General features: G+C 42.2%; 1 protein-coding gene across 4 annotated transcripts in view; it reads left to right on the forward strand.

Annotated features, from left to right (window-relative positions):
• LOC106580517 (serine/threonine-protein phosphatase 2B catalytic subunit gamma isoform) overlaps positions 1–17,811 on the forward strand; it is a 42,332-nt gene extending 24,521 nt beyond the window's left edge. Inside the window, exons 5-14 of one of the 4 annotated variants that reach the window (XM_014161675.3) lie at positions 546–691; positions 864–1,003; positions 4,738–4,815; positions 4,923–5,017; positions 5,254–5,379; positions 5,563–5,640; positions 8,341–8,431; positions 9,222–9,319; positions 10,824–10,850; positions 16,974–17,811. In XM_014161675.3, the coding sequence (XP_014017150.1) occupies positions 546–691; positions 864–1,003; positions 4,738–4,815; positions 4,923–5,017; positions 5,254–5,379; positions 5,563–5,640; positions 8,341–8,431; positions 9,222–9,319; positions 10,824–10,850; positions 16,974–17,116 (1,022 nt within the window). In that variant the 3' untranslated portion in view covers positions 17,117–17,811. The remainder of the gene's footprint in view (positions 1–545; positions 692–863; positions 1,004–4,737; positions 4,816–4,922; positions 5,018–5,253; positions 5,380–5,562; positions 5,641–8,340; positions 8,432–9,221; positions 9,320–10,823; positions 10,851–16,973) is intronic. The other 3 variants (XM_014161676.3, XM_014161678.3, XM_014161679.3) reach the window with 3 other exon arrangements.
• Positions 17,812–19,763: the final 1,952 nt, after the last annotated feature.

Raw genomic sequence — 19,763 nt, forward strand, 5'->3', positions numbered from 1 at the left:
ATGAGAGCGGGGGGTTTGTTGTTAGGCTGAACTAACTGCTCCTAGTTTACTGGCCTAATAAGAAACACTGCCATTCTCTCGCCTTATATGGACTTCACTTCCTCAACAGTCAGTCAGTTAATCTGACCTGTGGTAAGTGTTGTGCAAGACAAGTTACACTGATGAAAGTTCACCAGCATCTAAAGTAAAGAAGCTTAAGCAATTATCCAGGAAGACACAACATCCGCTGCGGTGTAGCCAGTAACTGTTAAGATAGCGGTTGACCATATGTAGATTACTAGTCCCAAATGGCCAGTGTGAAGTATGTGCTGCCACTACATGTATGCTGTTGCTACTAAAGGCTGACAAACAAAACAACGAAACCTTCTGAAATACTAGGCTGTAGCTAATTGATTCTACTTCCTACTAAGTTATTTTGGCATGTAGACACGGTTAGTTTGACCTCAGTGACAATTTGTGGTACTGTCTTATCAAGTGTTTTAACTAGCGCTAGTAGTTTCTCTCTGAAAGCAATTGTGAAGTTGTCTCACCTGTTCCATATTTAGGTAAGATTAAGTACTCTGAGCGCGTGTATGATGCCTGCATGGAGGCCTTTGACTGCCTGCCCCTAGCTGCTCTTCTCAACCAACAGTTCCTGTGTGTACACGGCGGTCTCTCCCCAGAAATCAACTGCCTAGACGACATTAGGAAAGTAAGTTCACCTGGCACCTGATGAGAAAGTGGTGTTTGAGTCCACGTTTGACTACAAAACCAAGTGTGGATACAGTTGGTTGATTTTAATCTGTAATTGATCAACTTTCTGTGACTCACGGTGCTGTGTGTGCGTGTGCGTGTGTGTGTGTGTGTGTGTGCGCGCTCCACAGTTAGACAGGTTTAAGGAGCCTCCAGCTTTCGGCCCTATGTGTGACCTGATCTGGGCTGACCCAGGAGAGGACTACGGCAGTGAAAAGACAGCAGAACATTTCAACCACAACTCAGTGCGAGGCTGCTCCTACTTTTTCAGGTTCGGTACTAGTTCAGCACAATATGTGTCCGGTTTCAGATGGATAAAAAAATATATTATATTCAATAATACTGGCCAATGAAATCAAATAATACTGTTTGCCACTTGAATAGTTTCCATATACTTTGAGTATCCAGGGATATGTCTGCATGATAGAACAAATGCTGACACTACACATCCAAGTATAACTGATTTGAAATGGTTAAATTCCAGGCTGTATCACAACCGGCCGTGATTGGGAGTCCCATAGGGCGGTGCACAATTGGCCCAGTGTCGTCTGGATTTGGCCTGTGTAGGCCGTCATTGTAAAAAATAATTTGTTCTTAACTGGAAGATGCCCAGTTAAATAAAGTTTTAATAAAAAAAAAAAAATTTGAATTCTGTAAAGTGAGTGTGATAGAGGTGAGAAAATTGTCTATCAACAATGACAACCCACCGGCGTCTGACAACGTAGATGAACAATTACTGAGGATAATAGAGGACGGTATTGCCACCCCTATTTGCCATATCTTCAATTTAAGCCTACTAGAAAGTGTGTTCCCTCAGGCCTGGAGGGAAGCAAAAGTAATTATACTACCCAAGAATAGTAAGGCCCCCTTTACTGGTTTGAATAGCTGACCAATCATCCTGTTACCAACCTTTTAGTAAACTTTAGGAAAAAATAATTTGACCAGATACAATCCTATTTTATTGTAAAAATAATTGAGACTTTCAGCATGCTTATAGGGAAGGACATTCAACAAGCATGGCAGTTACACAAATGACTGATTGGCTGTCAGAAATTGATAAAAATATTGTGGGAGCTGTTTTGCCTGACTTCGGTACGGCTTTTGACATTATCGATCATAATCTCCTGTAAATGCATATGTGTTATGGCTTTACACCCCCTGCTATATTGTGGATAAAGAGTTACCTGTCTAACAGAACAGAGGGTGTTCTTTAATGGAGGCCTCTCACACACAATTTAGGTAGAATCAGGAATGCCCCAGGGCAGCTGTCTAGGCCCCTTTTATCAATCTTTACTAATGACATGCTTTGAGTAAAGCCAGTGTGTCTGTACGTGGATGACTCAACACTATACACATCAGCTACTACAGCGAGTGAAATCACTGCAACACTTAAGAGCTGCAATTAGTTTCAGAATGGGTGGCAAGGAATAAGTTAGTCCTAAATATAACAAAAAAAACGAAGCATTGTATTTGGGACAAATCATTCACTAAACCTCAACTAAATCTTATATTAAATAATGTGGAAATTGAGCAGGTTGAGGTGACCAAACTGCTTGGAGTAACCCTGGATTGTAAACTGTCATGGTCAAAAACATGTTAATACAACAGTAGCTAAGATGGGGAGAAGTCTGTCCATAATAAAGCTCTGCTCCTCCCACCTAGTCAACAGTCAGTGGAATCGCGTGGCGCGAAATACAAATACCTCAAAAATGCTATAACTTCAATTTCTCAAACATGACTATTTTACACCATTTTAAAGACAAGACTCTCGTTAATCTAACCACATTGTCCGATTTCAAAAAGGCTTTACAGCAAAAGCAAAACATTAGATTATGTCAGGAGAGTACCCTGCCAAAAATAATCACACAGCCATTTTCAAAGCAAGCATATATGTCACCAAAACCACAGCTAAATGCAGCACTAACCTTTGATCTTCATCAGATGACACTCCTAGGACATTATGTTATACAATACATGCATGTTTTGTTCAATCAAGTTCATATTTATATCAAAAAACAGCTTTTTACATTAGCATGTGATGTTCTGAACTAGCATACCCACCACAAACTTCCAGTGAATTTACTAAATTACTCACGATTAACGTTCACAAAATACATAGCAATTATTTTAAGAATTATAGATACAGAACTCCTTTATGCAATCGCGGTGTCAGATTTTAAAATAGCTTTTCGGCGAAAGCACATTTTGCAATATTCTGAGTACATAGCCCGGCCATCACGGCCAGCTAATTTGACACCCACCAAGTTTGGCCCTCACCAAACTCAGATTTACTATAACAAAAATTGGATTACCTTTGCTGTTCTTCGTCAGAATGCACTCCCAGGACTTCTACTTCAACAACAAATGTTGTTTTGGTTCCAAATAATCCATAGTTATATCCAAATAGCTCCGTTTTGTTCGTGCGTTCAAGTCACTATCCGAGCGCATTTCGTGACAAAAAATGTCAAAATATTCCATTACCGTACTTAGAAGCATGTCAAACGCTGTTTAAAATCAATTTTTTATGCTATTTTTCTCGTAAAATAGCGATAATATTCCAACCGGGCGACGTTGTATTCATTCAAAGGCTGAAAGAAAAAAATTGAGAATTCTCATGAACGCGCATCTCCAGTGTCACTGTTCCCAGCCTGACCACTAACAAATACTCCTGCTGTTCTTCGCCCAGAGACAGGAGACATGTCATTCCACTTTCTGGCGCCTTCTGAGAGCCAATGGAAGCCTTAGAAAATGTCACGTTACAGCAGAGATGCTGTATTTTCGATAGAGATGCAACAGAAGGATAACATTGTCAGACAGGGCACTTCCTGTATGGAATCTTCTCAGGTTTTGTCCTGCCATATGAGTTCTGTTATACTCATAGACACCATTCAAACAGTTTTAGAAACTTGAGTGTTTTCTGTCCAAATCTACTAATTATATGCATATTCTCGTTTCTGGGCAAGAGTAGTAACCAGTTTAAATCGGGTACGTTTTTTATCCGGCCATGCAAATACTGCCCCCTAGCCCCAACAGGTTTTAACAACACTATCAACAAGGCAGGTCCTACAGGCCCTAGTTTTGTCGCACCTGGACTACTGTTGAGTTGTGTGGTCAGGTGCCACAGAGGGACTTCTGAAAATTACAATTGGCTCAGACAGGGCAGCACTGCTGACCCTTAAATGTTCACAGAGAGCTAACATGAATAATATGCGTGTCAATCTCTCATGGCTCAAAGTGGAGGAGATTGACTTCATCACTACTTGTTTTTGTAAGAAGTGTTGACAAGCTGAATGTACTGAGCTGTCTGTTTAAACTAGTAGCACACAGCTCGGACACCATGCATACCCCACAATAATAAATCCAAATAGTACACTTTGGGAGTGGACTATAAGGTATTGACAGTGCCAGTGTATTGTCTCCCCAGCTTTACTATTCTATCTCCACTGTTGTCTTTTCCAGATGTCATAGGTTTGTTCCATGGATGCTAACTAAATGTAGGTGGCCTGCTAATTGCCTGACCGGTCTCTGAGGATAGGAGAGGTGGAGCGGGGTTGTATAAACCCCAGTAAAAGCCAGCCCAGCAGCCACACCGAGATCTGTCCCTAATGGCACCCTATTCCCTATAGGGACCTGGTCAAAAGTAGTGTACTATATAAGGAATAGGGTGCCATTTAAGACTCACACCAAGTCTCCTTGCTGGCTGTAGCTGTGAACTCCTGTTCTCTTGACTGCATCTGGATCAACTATCAGAGCTCATAAATACCACTGCCTTGCCTCTGCTCTACTTTGGCCTCACTAGTTAATTAAACCCTGTCTACCTCCCAGGCCAGAGGGCAATACACAAAATGTATTTCCAAAAGTAAAGAACCGCTAGAGAACGCTTCTAATGGTTTTACTCGAAGAATCTGTCACATTGCATGGTTGCCAGACTGACTCTGTGAGGTCCAGATTTAATTCCACTGGCTGTTCTAGTAGTTTTTTTCTTCTCTCTGTCTTGCCTTGCAGTTACCCAGCTGTATGTGACTTTTTGATAAATAATAACTTGTTGTCGGTAATAAGAGCACACGAAGCACAGGATGCAGGGTAAGTTTCACTGTTTTTGATCACTTAACGTTACCAAAAATAGAAATATTTATTTTTTGCTCTCTTCACTATTGTGTTGTCAAACTAAAATAATTGTCTCATCCCAGGTATCGGATGTACAGAAAAAGCCAGACTACAGGCTTTCCTTCATTAATTACAATCTTCTCAGCACCAAATTACCTAGATGTGTACAACAACAAAGGTTTGTGTACTCCTTATATCAAGACAGTGATATGTGTGGGTGTTTTATGCATAGTCTTATATAGCTGTTATGTCTACTGGCTGGGATTGGCGTTTCCCTCTTCTGTCTGGCCTCTTCTGTCTCCAAAATATGACAATTTGCCAATGTGTTACAAGTGCTACTTTTGTCAGTGCTACATTTTCTGTCTGTCAAAATGGCTAAGTATATCATTATTTTGTTCTTGCTCCAACTTCCAGCTGCTGTATTAAAGTATGAGAACAATGTGATGAATATTCGGCAGTTCAACTGCTCCCCTCACCCCTACTGGCTGCCCAACTTTATGGACGTCTTCACGTGGTCTCTGCCCTTCGTTGGAGAGAAAGGTATGCATGTGGTCCCCGTCCAAACTCAGTGTTTCAGAGTTAAGAATGCGGAGTAGAATGCCAGAAAGGAGCATTGGCACATTCTAGTGTAATAGGTCTGCACCCCAAAAAAATGCAGCAAAGAGTGTTTTGGTGGTGGTGCTAACCTGAGCTGTGGTGCTGCCGCCTCTCCCCTCCCAACAGTAACAGAGATGCTGGTGAACGTGCTGAACATCTGCTCTGATGATGAACTCATGTCGGAAGGAGACGACCTGTGTGAAGGTAAGAGGCACAGCCAGGATTTCACCCTCGCTGGTCCACAGGTTACAAAACGCACACCTTGGATATCAAATTTTATTAGTCACATGCGCTGAATACAACAGGTGTAGGACTAAATACAGATAAACAGGGGGGTACCGGTACAATGTGTGGGGGCACCGGTTAGTTGAGGTAATATGTAGAGTTGAAGTCAGAAGTTTACATACACTTAGGTTGGAGTCATAAACTCGTTTTTCAACCACTCCACAAATTTCTTGTTAACAGATTATCATTTTGGCAAGTCGGTTAGGACATCTACTTTGTGCATGACACAAGTCATTTTTCCAACAATTGTTTACAGACAGATTATTTCACTTATAATTCACTGTATCACAATTCCAGCGGGTCAGAAGTTTACATACACTACGTTGACTGTGCCTTTAAACAGCTTGGAAAATTCCAGAAAATGATGTCATGGCTTTAGAAGCTTCTGATAGGCTAATTGACATAATTTGTCATTTGGAGGTTTACCTGTGGATGTATTTCAAGGCCTACCTTCAAACTCAGTGCCTCTTTGCTTGACATCATGGGAAAATCAAAAGAAATCAGCCAAGACCTCAGAAAAAAAATTGTCGTTATGTTTGGAGGAAAAAGGGGGATGCTTGCAAGCCGAAGAACACCATCCCAAACGTGAAGCACGGGGGTGGTAGCATCATGTTGTGGGGGTGCTTTGCTGCACGAGGGACTGGTGCACTTCACAAAATAGATGGCATTATGAGGATGAAAAATTATGTGGATATATTGAAGCAACATCTCAAGACATCAGTCAGGAAGTTAAAGCTTGGTCACAAATGGGTCTTCCAAATGGACAATGACCCCAAGCATACTTCCAAAGTTGTTGCAAAATGGCTTAAGGACAACAATGTCAAGGTATTGGAGTGGCCATCACAAAGCCCTGACCTCAGTCCTATAGAAAATTTGTGGGCACAACTGAAAAAGCGTGTGTGAGCAAGGAGGCCTACAAACCTGACTCAGGTGCACCAGGTCTGTCAGGAGGAATGGGCCAAAATTCACCCAACTTATTGTGGGAAGCTTGTGGAAGACTACCCAAAACGTTTGACCCAAGTTAAACAATTTAAAGGCAATGCTACCAAATACTAATTGAGTGTATGTAAACTTCTGACCCACTGGGAATGTGATGAAAGAAATAAAAGCTGAAATAAATCATTCTCTACTATTATTCTGACATTTCACATTCTTAAAATAAAGTGGTGATCCTAAGACAGGGAATTTTTACAACGATTAAATGACAGGAATTGTGAAAAACTGAGTTTAATGTATTTGGCTAAGGTGTATGTAAACTTCCGACTTCAACTGTAGGTAGAGTTATTAAAGTAACTATGCATAGATGATCACAACAGAGAGTAGCAGCGGTGTAAAGGGGGAGGGGGGGGCCATTTGATTAGGTGTTCAGGAGTCTTATGGCTTGGGGGTAGAAGTTGTTTAGAAGCCTCTTGGACCTAAACTTGGCACTCCGGTACCGCTTGCTGTTCGGTAGCAGAGAGAACAGTCTGACTAGGGTGGCTGGAGTCTTTTTCAGTTTTTAGGGCCTTCCTCTGACACCATCTGTTACAGAGGTCCTGGATGGCAGGAAGCTTGGCCCCTACCCTCTGTAGTCCCTTGCAGTCGGAGTCCGAGCAGTTGCCATACCAGGCAGTGATGCAACCAGTCAGGATGCTCTCGGTGGTGCAGCTGTAGAACCTTTTTGAAGATCTGAGGACCCATGCCAAATCTTTTCAGTCTCCTGAAGGGGAATTGGTTTTGTCGTGCCCTCTTAACGACTGTCTTGGTGTGCTTGGACCATGTTGGTGATGTGGACACCAATGAACTTGACGTTCTCAACCTGCTCCACTGTAGCCCCTTCGATGAGAATGGGGGCGTGCTTGGTCCTCTTATTCCTGTAGTCCACAATCATCTCCTTTATCTTGATCACGTTGAGGGAGAAGTTGTTGTTGTCCTGGCACCACACGGCCAGGTCTCAGAACTCCTCCCTATAGGCTGTCTCGTCATTGTCGGTGATCAGACCTATCATAAAATTAAAAGCAAAGCTTTTAGGCACTTCAACGCCATCTCTTTGACAGAGGCCCATACACACACACACACACACACACACACTCACACACACACACACCTCCATGTTATCGCTGGAGTGCTAAGTAAAGCTGGTAGCTGGTTTTATCAATCAAATGTATTCATAAACCCCTTTTTACATCAGCCAATGTCAACGTGCTATACATAAACCCAGCCTAAAACAGCAAGCAATGCAGATGTAGAAGCACGTCAGAAACAGTCTCTCGTGCCTGGAGTTCAGCTCGGAGATCTCAGGACTCGCTGGAGATCTGACAGAGCTCTACTTTTCCCCTCTCCCCTCCCCATTTTGTCTTCTCCACTCTGCTTCTTCCTTTGGCTCCCTTAATTTTCCCCACTGTCCTTTCCTCTTCCCTATGATAATGTCAGACTACACTGAGTGTACAAAACATTAAGAACACCTTCCTAATATTGTGTTGCACCCTCTTTTGCCCTCAGAACAGCCTCAAATCGTCGGGGCATGGACTAATGTGTTGTTTTGTAGACTCAGCGTATGTCAAATGGTAGAAACCATTACAATGCCATATGAAATCTCCAACATTGCTTAGGATCATTTTTTTTCTTGTATTTTATGAGAAGATGGTGGAATCCCAGCGGTACGCAAAGAGGTGATCCGGAATAAGATCCGGGCCATCGGGAAGATGGCCAGAGTCTTCTCTGTTCTCAGGTGAGACGTTCTCTCTGTCAGCATCACACCAGACAGCATATATTGTGTCCCAAATTGCACCCTCTTCCCTGTATAGTGCACTAGTTTTGACCAGGGCCCTAGGGCTTTGGCTATAAGTAGTACACTTTAGGGAATAGGTTGCCACTTCAGCACCCAAAGACTCAAGACCTTGAGGTTGGGAGTAGACTGAAGTCTATTTTTAGTTCAGACTTGAGTCTAGTTCATGACATGACTGAAGTCAGTTGAGTGCATAATGAAGTAATGTTTGAAAACACAGTGCTGCTTCTCGGAGGTTTAATGAGCAGGCAACAGTGAGTCACAACACTCAGCACCGTGCTGAGGCTATGTAATGACCTTAGCCTGCCACACAAATGCAATGGGGAAAGGGAGATGCAGATCAGCACAGAGATCCTAGAATTCACACATGTTCTATATGTAGGTCTATTACTGTTTCTATATAGCCTTCCCTGTAGCTCAGTTGGTAGAGCATGGTGTTTGCAACGCCAGGGTTGTGGGCGTTGCAAACACCCACGGGGGGCCAGCACAGAAAAAAAAAATATATATGTTTAGAAATGAAATGTATGTATTCACTACTGTAAGTCGCTCTGGATAAGAGCGTCTGCTAAATGACTCAAATGTAAAATATAAATGTATATGTAGGCCTATTAGTGGCCCATATACAGGGATGTCATTGGATGCTACAGAGAAGTGTTTTAACATATGTAGTTTCTTTGTTAGATATCTAAGGTGTCTCTTCTCCTTTCTCTCCTCTTTCTCTCTCGCTCTTCAGGGAGGAGAGTGAGAGTGTGCTGACACTCAAAGGACTGACCCCGACTGGCTCGCTGCCTCTAGGAGTGTTATCAGGCGGCAAACAGACCTTGCAGACTGGTAAGTGTTCCTTTCACCATCCCTCATCCTCCCCTGTCTCTGTCCTCTCTCTCTTGTACCCCCAGCTCCACCCGTTCCCCATGCCCTACCCTCAGAGGGCCCTGGGGTGCCATGCCGTTTCTACCTGCACTAACAACACAGCCTTACCCCAGCCACAGTAAACTGAAGGATGTACGCTTAATGTTTTGCATTTTGACATTAATAAGTTCACTTTGGGGAGAAAAAAAAACCATATTAAACCCGGCTCTTCTGCTTTCCTTTTTCCATGATGCAGTGGAGATGTGGAAACTATCACTGTCGCTGAAGCCTACACCTGGCCTCTGTTAATATACATTAGATGAACATCCTGTTAGATTGCTGCCCTCACTCCTCTAGCTCACTGGGCTACTATGGGCCTCACTGGTCACTATAAAGGGAAGATGTTGTGATTTGGGACACAACCTTCGTCTGTCTGGGGCTCTGTATCAAGCCAGCCGTTCCCGTGGGGTAGAGGGGGGACTATGGGCGGGTGTCCGGGGGGTCGGCTCAGAGCCGCCTGTCACTGAAGTGGCCGTAGCCCTGATCTAAAGGTCAACCAGCCCAGCCAGCGGGGGTAATACACACACACACACCAGGCCTGTCAGCAGGAAGGAGAGGGGGACTGGTCTCCCAGGTGAGGCGGAGGTGTACTGAACGTCACCACAAAGCTGTGAGCACTCAGAGAGAAACCACATGATGTGACCTTTACCCGAATGCCATTGTCTGGCTCAGGCTGTGTCCCAAATGTCATCCTATTCACAATCAAGTGCACTATTTATGGCCAGACCCCTATTAGTATTTGGGACGCACCCTGTGTCTTTCACCATGTGTTATTCAGAGTGACACTAGTAACAGAACACCTCATTAAGAACAAGTTGAATAGAAAGATTAAAGCTGTCATCTCGCCACAGTTGTCATGTCATCACACGTGTTCCTTTGAGAACTGAGCCTAAACACACTTCATTAAGAGAGATGTAGCAAGGAGATCCGTTCCCTTCTCCTCCCAGCAGACTTCGTCATTTGATTATGTTCCCATAACAAGATCCAGAATAACCCCAAAAAAGACACTTGTGTGTGCGTGCGCACTGCTCAGAACCCCCCCCCCCCCCCAAAAAAAAATCTCTGTCCATCCACATCTAAGCCCTCATGACCCTTTAACAGCAGCCAGCATCCTGGATCTTCTGCAGGCCGCTCTCACTCTGGTACTGTCCTAAATGACACCCTGTTCCCTATAGTGGCCTACTGTTGACCAGAGCCTAAATGACACCTTGTTCCCTATAGTGGCCTACTGTTGACCAGAGCCTAAATGACACCCTGTTCCCTATAGTGGCCTACTGTTGACCAGAACCTAAATGACACCCTGTTCCCTATAGTGGCCTACTGTTGACCAGAGCCTAAATGACACCTTGTTCTGTGATTGATGTTATTTGGTCTCTGCATTGATGACTCACTTTTCTCCTTCTCACCACTACTCACATTGACATAGCTGCCGCTGAGGCCGCGGAGGCCAAAGGTACGCAAGTGGTCCCCGGATCCCTCCCTCAGTGTCTTGTCCTTGTTGTGTAACTTTTAACCTTTTCAAATGGGGCCTGCCTTAAATGTTCTATGCACTCCTGTTTTTGTCACTTTTGAAATGTTTGTTTTGTTATTCTTGTTGTACGTTCACTGTGTGTGTGGTTCATGAAATGCTTTGTCATGGATGGATGTACTTCACTTTGCAAAATGGCTGCTCTTGCATTACCAGTGCCTGCAACTACTCTGTGTGTGTACAGTTGAAGTCGGAAGTTTACATACATCTTAGCCAAATACATTTAAACTCCGTTTTTCACAATTCCTGACATTTAATCCTAGTAAAAATGCCTTGTCTTAGGTCAGTTAGGATCACCACTTTATTTTAAGAATGAAATGTCAGAATAATAGTAGAGAGAATTATTTTTCAGCTTTTATTTCTTTCACCACATTCCCATTGGGTCAGAAGTTTACATACACTCAATTATTATTTGGTAGCATTGCCTTTTAAATTGTTTAACTTAGGTCAAACGTTTCAGGTAGCCTTCCACAAGCTTCCCACAATAAGTTGGGAGAATTTTGGCCCATTCATCCTGACAGAGCTGGTGTAACTGAGTCAGGTTTGTAGGCCTCCTTGCTCGCACATACTTTTTCAGTTCTGCCCACACATTTTCTATAGGTTTGAGGTCAGGGCTTTGTGATACCTTGACTTTGTTGTCCTTAAGCCATTTTGCCACAACTTTGGAAGTATGCTTGGGGTCATTGTACATTTGGAAGACCCATTTGCGACCAAGCTTTAACTTCCTGACTGATGTCTTGAGATGTTGCTTCAATATATCTACGCAATTTTCCATCCTAGTTTGTGAAGTGCACCAGTCCCTCCTGCAGCAAAGCACCCCCACAACATGATGCTGCCACCCCCGTGCTTCACGGTTGGGATGGTGTTGTTTGGCTTGCAAGCCTCTCCCTATTTCCTCCAAACATAACGATGGTCGTTATGGCCAAACAGTTATATTTTTGTTTCATCAGACCAGAGGACATTTCTCCAAAAAAGTATGATTTTTGTCCCCATGTGCAGTTGCAAACTGTAGTCTGGCTTTTTTATGGCGGTTTTGGAGCAGTGGCTTTTTCCTTGCTGAGCAGCCTTTCAGGTTATATCAATATAGGACTTGTTTTACTGTGGATATAGATACTTTTGTATCTGTTTCCTCCAGCATCTTCACAAGGTCCTTTGCTGTTGTTCTGGAATTTATTTGCACTCTTCGCACCAAAGTACATTCATCTCCTTCCTGAGCGGTATGACGGCTGCGTGAAACCCATGGTATTTATACGTGCGTACTATTGTTTGTACAGATGAACGTGGTACCTTCAGGCGTTTGGAAATTGCTCCCAAGGATGAACTAGACTTTGAGGTCTACCATTTTTTTTCTGAGGTCTTGGCTGATTTCTTTTGATTTTCCCATGATGTCAAGCAAAGAGGCACTAAGTTTGAAGGTAGGCCTTGAAATACATCCACAGGTACACCTCCAATTGACTCAAATTATGTCAATTAGCCTATCAGAAGCTTCTAAAGCCAATTTTCCAAGCTGTTTAAAGGCACAGTCAACTTAGTGTATGTAAACGTCTGACCCACTGGAATTGTGATACAGTGAATTATAAATGAAATCTGTCTGTAAACAATTGTTGCGAAAAATTACTTCTCATGCATGAAGTAGATTTCCTAACTGACTTGCCAAAACTATAGTTTGTTAACAAATGTGTGGAGTGGTTGAAAAATGAGTTTTAATGACTAACCTAAGTGTATGTAAACTTCCGACTTCAACTGTATGTATGTATATTTTTATATTTTAGTGTCAAGAAAAAGTATGTGAACCCTTTATAAATACCTGGATTGCTGGATAAATTGTTCATAAAATTTGATCTGATCTTCATCTAGATCACAACAATAGACAAACACATTTTGCTTAAACTAATAACACAAACAATTATACGTTTTCATGTCTTTATTGAACACACCGTGTAAACATTTACAGTGCAGGGTGGAAAATGTATGTGAACCCATGGATTTAGTAACTGGTTGACCTTCCTTTGGCAGCAATAACCTCAACATTTTCTGTAGTTGCGGATCAGACCTGCACAACAGTCAGGAGGAATTCTGGACCATTAATCTTTAAAAAACTGTTTCAGTTCAGCAATATATGGCATGTCTGGTGCAAACTGCTCTCTTGAGGTCATGCCACAGCATCGCAATTGGGTTGAGGTCAGGACTATGACTGGGCCACTCCAGAAGGTGTATTTTCTTCTGTTGAAGCTATTCTGTTGTTGATTTATTTCTGTGTTTTGGGTCGTTGTCCTGTTGCATCACCCAACATCTGAGCTTCAATTGGCGGACAGATGGCCTACCATTCTCCTGCAAAATGTCTTGATAAACTTGGGAATTCATTTTTCCGTTGATGATAGCAAGCTGGCCATGATGCTCCCTCCACCATACTTTACAGTTGGGATGAAGTTTTGATGTAGGTGTGCTGTGCCTTTTTTCCTCCACACATAGTGTTGTATGTTCCTTCCAAACGACTCAACTGTAGTTTCATCTGTCCACAGAATATTTTGCCAGTAGCGCTGTGGAACGTCCAGGTGCACTTTGCAAACTTCAGACTTGCAGCAATGTTTTTTTGGGACAGCAGTGGCTTCTTCCATGGTGTCCTCCCATAAAGCACTAAAACAAGAATGGTGTTTATGTATCGTGGACTATTTATGTAAGTCTTTAGCTGACATTCTGGGATTCTTCTTAACCTCATTGAGCATTCTGCGCTGTGCTCTTGCAGTCATCTTTGCAGGATGGCCACTCCTAGGGAAAGTAGCAATGCTGCTCACCTTTCTCAATTTATAGACACTTTGTCTTACTGTGGACTGATGAACATCAAGGCTTTTAGAGATACTTTTGTAACCCTTTCCAGCTTTATGCAAGTCAACAATTCTTAATCTTAGGTCTTCTGAGATCTCTTTTGTTCGAGGCATGGTTCACATCAGGCAATATTTCTTGTGAATAGCAAACTCAAATTTGGTGAGTTCTTTTTTTTTATAGGGCAAGACAGCTCTAACCAACATCTCCAATCTTGTGTCATTGATTGGACTCCAGGTTAGCTGACTCCTGAAGCCAATTAGCTTTCAGAGAAGTCATTAGCCGAGGGGTTCACATACTTTTTCCAACCTACACTGTGAATGTTTAAATAATGTATTCCATATAGACGACAAGAAAAATACAATTTCAGTGTTCTTAGTTTAAGCACACTGTCTATTGTTGTGACTTAGATGAAGATCAGATCAAATTTGATGACCAATTTATGCAGAAATCCAGGTAATTCCAAAGGGTTCACATACTTTGTCTTGCCTATGTATGCATGCATGTATGTGGACACTCCTTCAAACTTGTGGATTCGGCTATTTCAGCCACACCCGTTGCTGACGGGTGTATAAAATCATGCACACAGCCATGTAATCTCCATAGACAAACATTGGCAGTAGAATGTCACGTACTGATGAGCTCAGTGACTTGCAACGTCATTGGATGCCACCTTTCCAACAACTCAGTTTGTAAAATTTCTGCCCTGCTAGAGCTGCCCGGTCAACTGTATGGGCTGTTATTGTGAAGTGGAAAAGTCTAGGCGCAGCAACGGCTCAGCCGCGAAGTGGTAGGCAGCACAAACTCACAGAACGAGACAACAGAGTGCTGACGTGCATAGCATGTAAAAATCACCTGTCCTCTGTTGCAACACTCACTATAAAGTTCAAAACTGCCTCTGGAAACAACAACAGCACAATAAATGTACGTTGAGAGGTTCATGAAATGGGTTTCCGTGGCTGAGCAGCTGCACACAAGCTTAAGATCACCATGCGTAATGCCAAGTTTCGGCTGGAGTGGTGTAGAGCTCGCCACCATTGGACTCTGGAGAAGTGGAAACTCGTTCTCTGGAGTGATGAATCACGCTTCACCATCTGGCAGTCCGACGGAAGAATCCTGTGCTAACTGTAAAGTTTGGTGGAGGAGGAATAATGGTCTGGGGCTGTTTTTCATGATTCGGGCTAGCCTCTTAGTTCCAGTGAAGGGAAATATTAAAGCTACAGCGTATGACTTTCTAGACGATTCTGTGCTTCCAACTTTGTGGCAACAGTTTGGGGAACCCCCTTTCCTGTTTCAGCATGACAATGCCCCCATACACAAAGCAATTTCCATACAGAAATAGTTTGAGATAGGTGTGGAAGAACTTGTTCGACGAGCAGGTGTCCACATACTCATGGTAATGTAGTGTACATAATAGGTCTCAAATGCCCAAGCAGTGGGCTCTTCATTTGGCAGGAAAGACTTTAGCTTGAACCTCAACATGTACCAGACAGTTACATTATTCCTAAGTCCTAGGGGCATTGCAACATCTGGACCATGATAACATAAAGGCAAAGCCTAAACAGTCTTCAGATAGACTACAGATATACTGGACTCACAGATACAGAGAGTCAGACATTAGGCCTAGCAGTGACTTGTACACAAACTGTAGGCAGAGGCCACATGGGTGAGAGCCGAGGTTGCTGGTTTCCTTTCCATTGGTCCAGGCAGCTGGTCCCTGAGCAAAGCCTGATAGCCCCCCAACATCACTAATGGAGCTAGAACATACCTCCTCCTGGCTATCCAGGGATATTTTCAGTCTAATCCTGTTATGCTGCTTGGCTGTTGCTACTCACTGTCTGCTCATGTTGACATGTTACTATCTTAGCACTCAGATACTCTCCTTGACCGCATGCACATTTTGAAGTAGTATAGGTAGTTTGGTTTCTGTCCAATGATATTGATATTATGTTTATCAGAGCATGTTTTATAGGGTTTTATGTACCACTGTTTGCCTTTCCTTGCAGTGATTAATTTCTCACTGATGTTAAGAGGTATTAAGGTGTTTGTGGCACTTCAGCTGTTAGTTAAACCTGCAGATCTCCGGTTGTGCAAGAGTGCCTATTTCTGAGTGCAGTGTTGTAGATCACATGATCATAACATCAACTCCAAAACTACCATTTTACGGTGTTATTTTCCTGTTATTCTAAATGTTCACTTTCTTTGAAACATTATGGAAAAAATGGAATAGTTACTTACTGTACATCTCTGGTTTGCCCATGTTTTCTTTGTGGTTTCTCCTTGGCACTTGGAATGTTACAGTAAGTCCCACATTCACTGTGAGGTGTTGTAGCTTGTTCAGTGGTTTTTCCAACCGTGCAGTTTTTCTGTACATACGACTTGCTGTGTTTCTGTGTATTCAATGTATGTCTGCACTGTTTTCAGTCTGTCAGCTATTACCTGCATTTGGTAACAAAATAACCTGGAATTCACTAAGGGCATACAATTTGACCGAATCAAGGCAAAACTGAGAATCTGCACAAAAAAGCTGTAAATGGTTTCATTTTGCAGGTTTTACCTACAATTCCTTATAGCAGATCCATCAAATACACTGAACAAAAATATAAACGCAACATGTAAACTGTTGGTCCCATGTTTCATGAGCTGAAATAAAAGATCCCCAAAATGTTACCTACGCACAAAAAGCTTATTTCTCATGTTGTGCACAAATTTGTTTACTTCCCTGTTAGTGAGCATTTCTCCTTTGCCAATATAATCCATCCACCTGACAGGTGTGGCATATCAAGAAGCTGATTGAACAGTGTAATCATTACACAGGTTCACCTTGTGCTGGGGACAATAGCGGCCTCACAACCCCAGACCACATGTATGGCGTTGAGTGTGTGAACGGTTTGCTGATGTCAACAGAGTGCTGTGTATGTGGTAGGGTTATGGTATGGGCAGGTGTAAGCTACGGGCACAATTGCATTTTATCAATGGCAATTTGAATGCACAAAAATACCATGACAAGATCCTGAGGCCTATTTTTTTGTAATATTTTTTAAACATTTTTTAAAATAATTAAAAGGTATCTGTGACTGACAGATGAATATCTGTATTCCCAGTTTTTATATTTTTGTTCAGTATAATGGCTAACTATTTTTCACCAACTAAATGTTTAATTATTCAAAGCATTGTTTCCTTTGATTTCTAATTGTCCCTCTGTCTTTCATTTCTTCCTTCTAGCCATTCAAGGCTTCTCTCCCACAAGGAAGATCAAGGACTTTGCAGAGGCACAGAGCCTGGACAAAGTCAACGAGAGAATGCCCCCACGCAAGGATGGCCAGCAGCCAGTCAACCCAAATGCCCCCAAGAATGGCACAGACTAGACCTGGAGAGAGACCCCTTCTTATCCCCACCAACCCCAGGCCATGGCTCTGTCTCATACACCCAAACTATCTTTGTCTCTTTAACTCTGTCTTCTATCTCGCTCGCTCCCTCCTTCCCACATTATCACGTTCTCTCTCATCTTTCTTTCTCTCTCTGTCTCATTGAGAATCTGCCCCCAGCTGGCCTATACAGTTGGACAGGCACAGAACGTGGGTAGAGAAGACGGCACAGCACTGGGAGAATGGTTTCAGCCATCACGCAGTAAAACCATATGAATAAAACAAACACTTATTTTGTTTATTCAATTAATTATATTAGGTATATGTCATAGCTACAATTTCATGAAATCGTACATTTCTAAGATGTTTAAATGTATAAGCATACTGACATTCTTATAACAATGGTAAATGTCAGAGCGAAAACCATGAAGACAATTTTGTAAATTTGAGTTGATGAATGAGGTAGCTATTGAAGGAGACCTTATTATGCGTTCTTAGTCAATTACATTTTCTATTTTGTGTGTTTCACAAGGGAATAGTTGTGTGTGTGTGTGTGCTCTCATACGTTTATATTTAAATTATATGATGTGTATTAACTGGAGAGAAAATAATTATGGGAACTAGATTTGAGATGCCATTGCAGAAGATTATTTTATACCTCCATCGGAAGTTCAGTAAAAACACCTGCAACTGTTTTTTTTGTCCAATTTCTTTGTTGAAACCACAATGCTGTTTAGATATTGTTTGATGAAACCACTGAATGCTGTTTAGATATTGTTTGGGTCAACGTGTTCCTCCTGTATTTTAAAGTTAGGGGTAAACAGGGTTTAATCTTACAACCTTTAGTCAATCCTTGAGAAACTGCCCTGGGGCTGCAGGTAGCCTAGAGATTTAAGATCATTGGCCCAGTCACTGGAAGGTCGCTGGTTCGAATCCCCAAGCCAACTAGGTGAAAAATCTGTGCCATTGAGCAAGGCACTTAACCCTAATTGCTCCTGTAAGTTGCTCGGGATAAGAGCATCTGCTAAATGACAAATGTGAATGTACAATTTCCGAATGATATGGAAAAAATTGTATATGGAAGAATTGATTCTGATTTGCTACGATTATTGATGTGACGTGTCAATGGATGGTGGTTAGTTTCTCTGGTTTTATGTGTTCTGTATGGTGTTTTGACAGTTGGTGTTGCTTGCAGGCTGTCACCAACCAACATTTTTACCAGTGTGTTTAACTGTAAGCAGCTGGGGGGGGGGGGACTTATATAATATATTTAGATCATCTTCTGCAAAACCAAAGTCTGATTGAAAGGGGATATAGGCATACAGTATGTATTGGTACATCTCCAAGAAGACTTGGTGGTGGCACTGCTATTTGGTTTGCTTTTCTGGGACATTGAGCTGAGAGTGGCCAACTGTTCTGCAGAGTGATTTTTCTGGATGGGGAAAGAAGTCTTCATGGTAAAGAAACATGCATACCAACCTAATATCAAGGAAGAACAACCAGTGTCTTCTTCTCAAGATGGAGGGGTAATATTTCCCGTGGAGCAGATGGGGAAAAATGCTCATATTGTCCCAAAATGAACTGAAACTCCATGTTCATTTTATGTTTTAGATAAGATTTCTGTGTTATAATACTACTACTAATAATGACACTTCGTTTGATTTCATATTGCTCTCTGGTCAACACTACAGAAAGGATGTTTTTTGGGTTTCTTGACTCCATCTACTGTTTATTTGATGCATATGTGTTAGATGACTCCAGTGTGATGAACGGAAGGGAAAGCTGGGCTCCAATCAAATGTTTTAGTTGCTAGCAGTGTGAGGAATGCTGTAGCCCGAAGAATAGTACATTGAGTCATTCTCAGTGATGCTGTGAAGATTGTTTTGGGTATTTCCTTTCTCTTTACCAGCTCTCTTTATCATGTATCCCACGGACTGACACAATTCTCAGTATCGGTGGTAGTGCGAAGTTGGGGACCAACTACAGACTCTATACATTGATCATGCAGTAAAAAAGATAAGTAATTCCTGATGTTTCTTCTATGTTCATTTGATTGAGTGTCTGAGTATTATGGTCTTGACACCTTTTTGTCTTTATCACCTCCATGGCAGGAATGAGGACTGGACACTTTTGTAACACCTGCGCCGAACCCTTTAATGATTGACTTCTTTAAGACTTGTGACTCAATGAACCGGTGCTTAGAGTTTTAGCCCTAGATTTTTGGAGGGGCTAAAACTGCTTCTCTGACACTCCACCCGTCACATGTAGTTATTCTATTGTCTTCAATCATTCAAGAAAAGCATTGAGATTTGTTATTCTCATGTGAATTTTCCCTTTTATAATATATACAGCTTTAAACAAGTTGCTTTTAATGTGCCATGCCACTTCCTAAACAAACACCAACACCTGTGTGTGACTGGTGGGGGAGAATGGCCATCAGAATGTCCTGTTCTTGTGTTCAACAGTGGTCATGGAGAGATCCTGGAGCCTGTTTCAACTCAATGTGGGTCAGGTTCATTGAGTTGTCATTGCCTAGATGCTTATTTACGGCCCCTTTTTGTTAGTAAAATAAAAAATCATCTCTACTCTATTGTGGGTTCAGAAAATGGTCAAAAGATGCTCTTTAAAAATGTTTTCCCCCACATTC

The sequence above is a fragment of the Salmo salar genome, chromosome 20 (genome assembly GCF_965601325.2).
Source record: "Salmo salar chromosome 20, fSalSal1, whole genome shotgun sequence".
In the NCBI taxonomy this organism is placed as follows: Eukaryota; Metazoa; Chordata; class Actinopteri; order Salmoniformes; family Salmonidae; genus Salmo; species Salmo salar.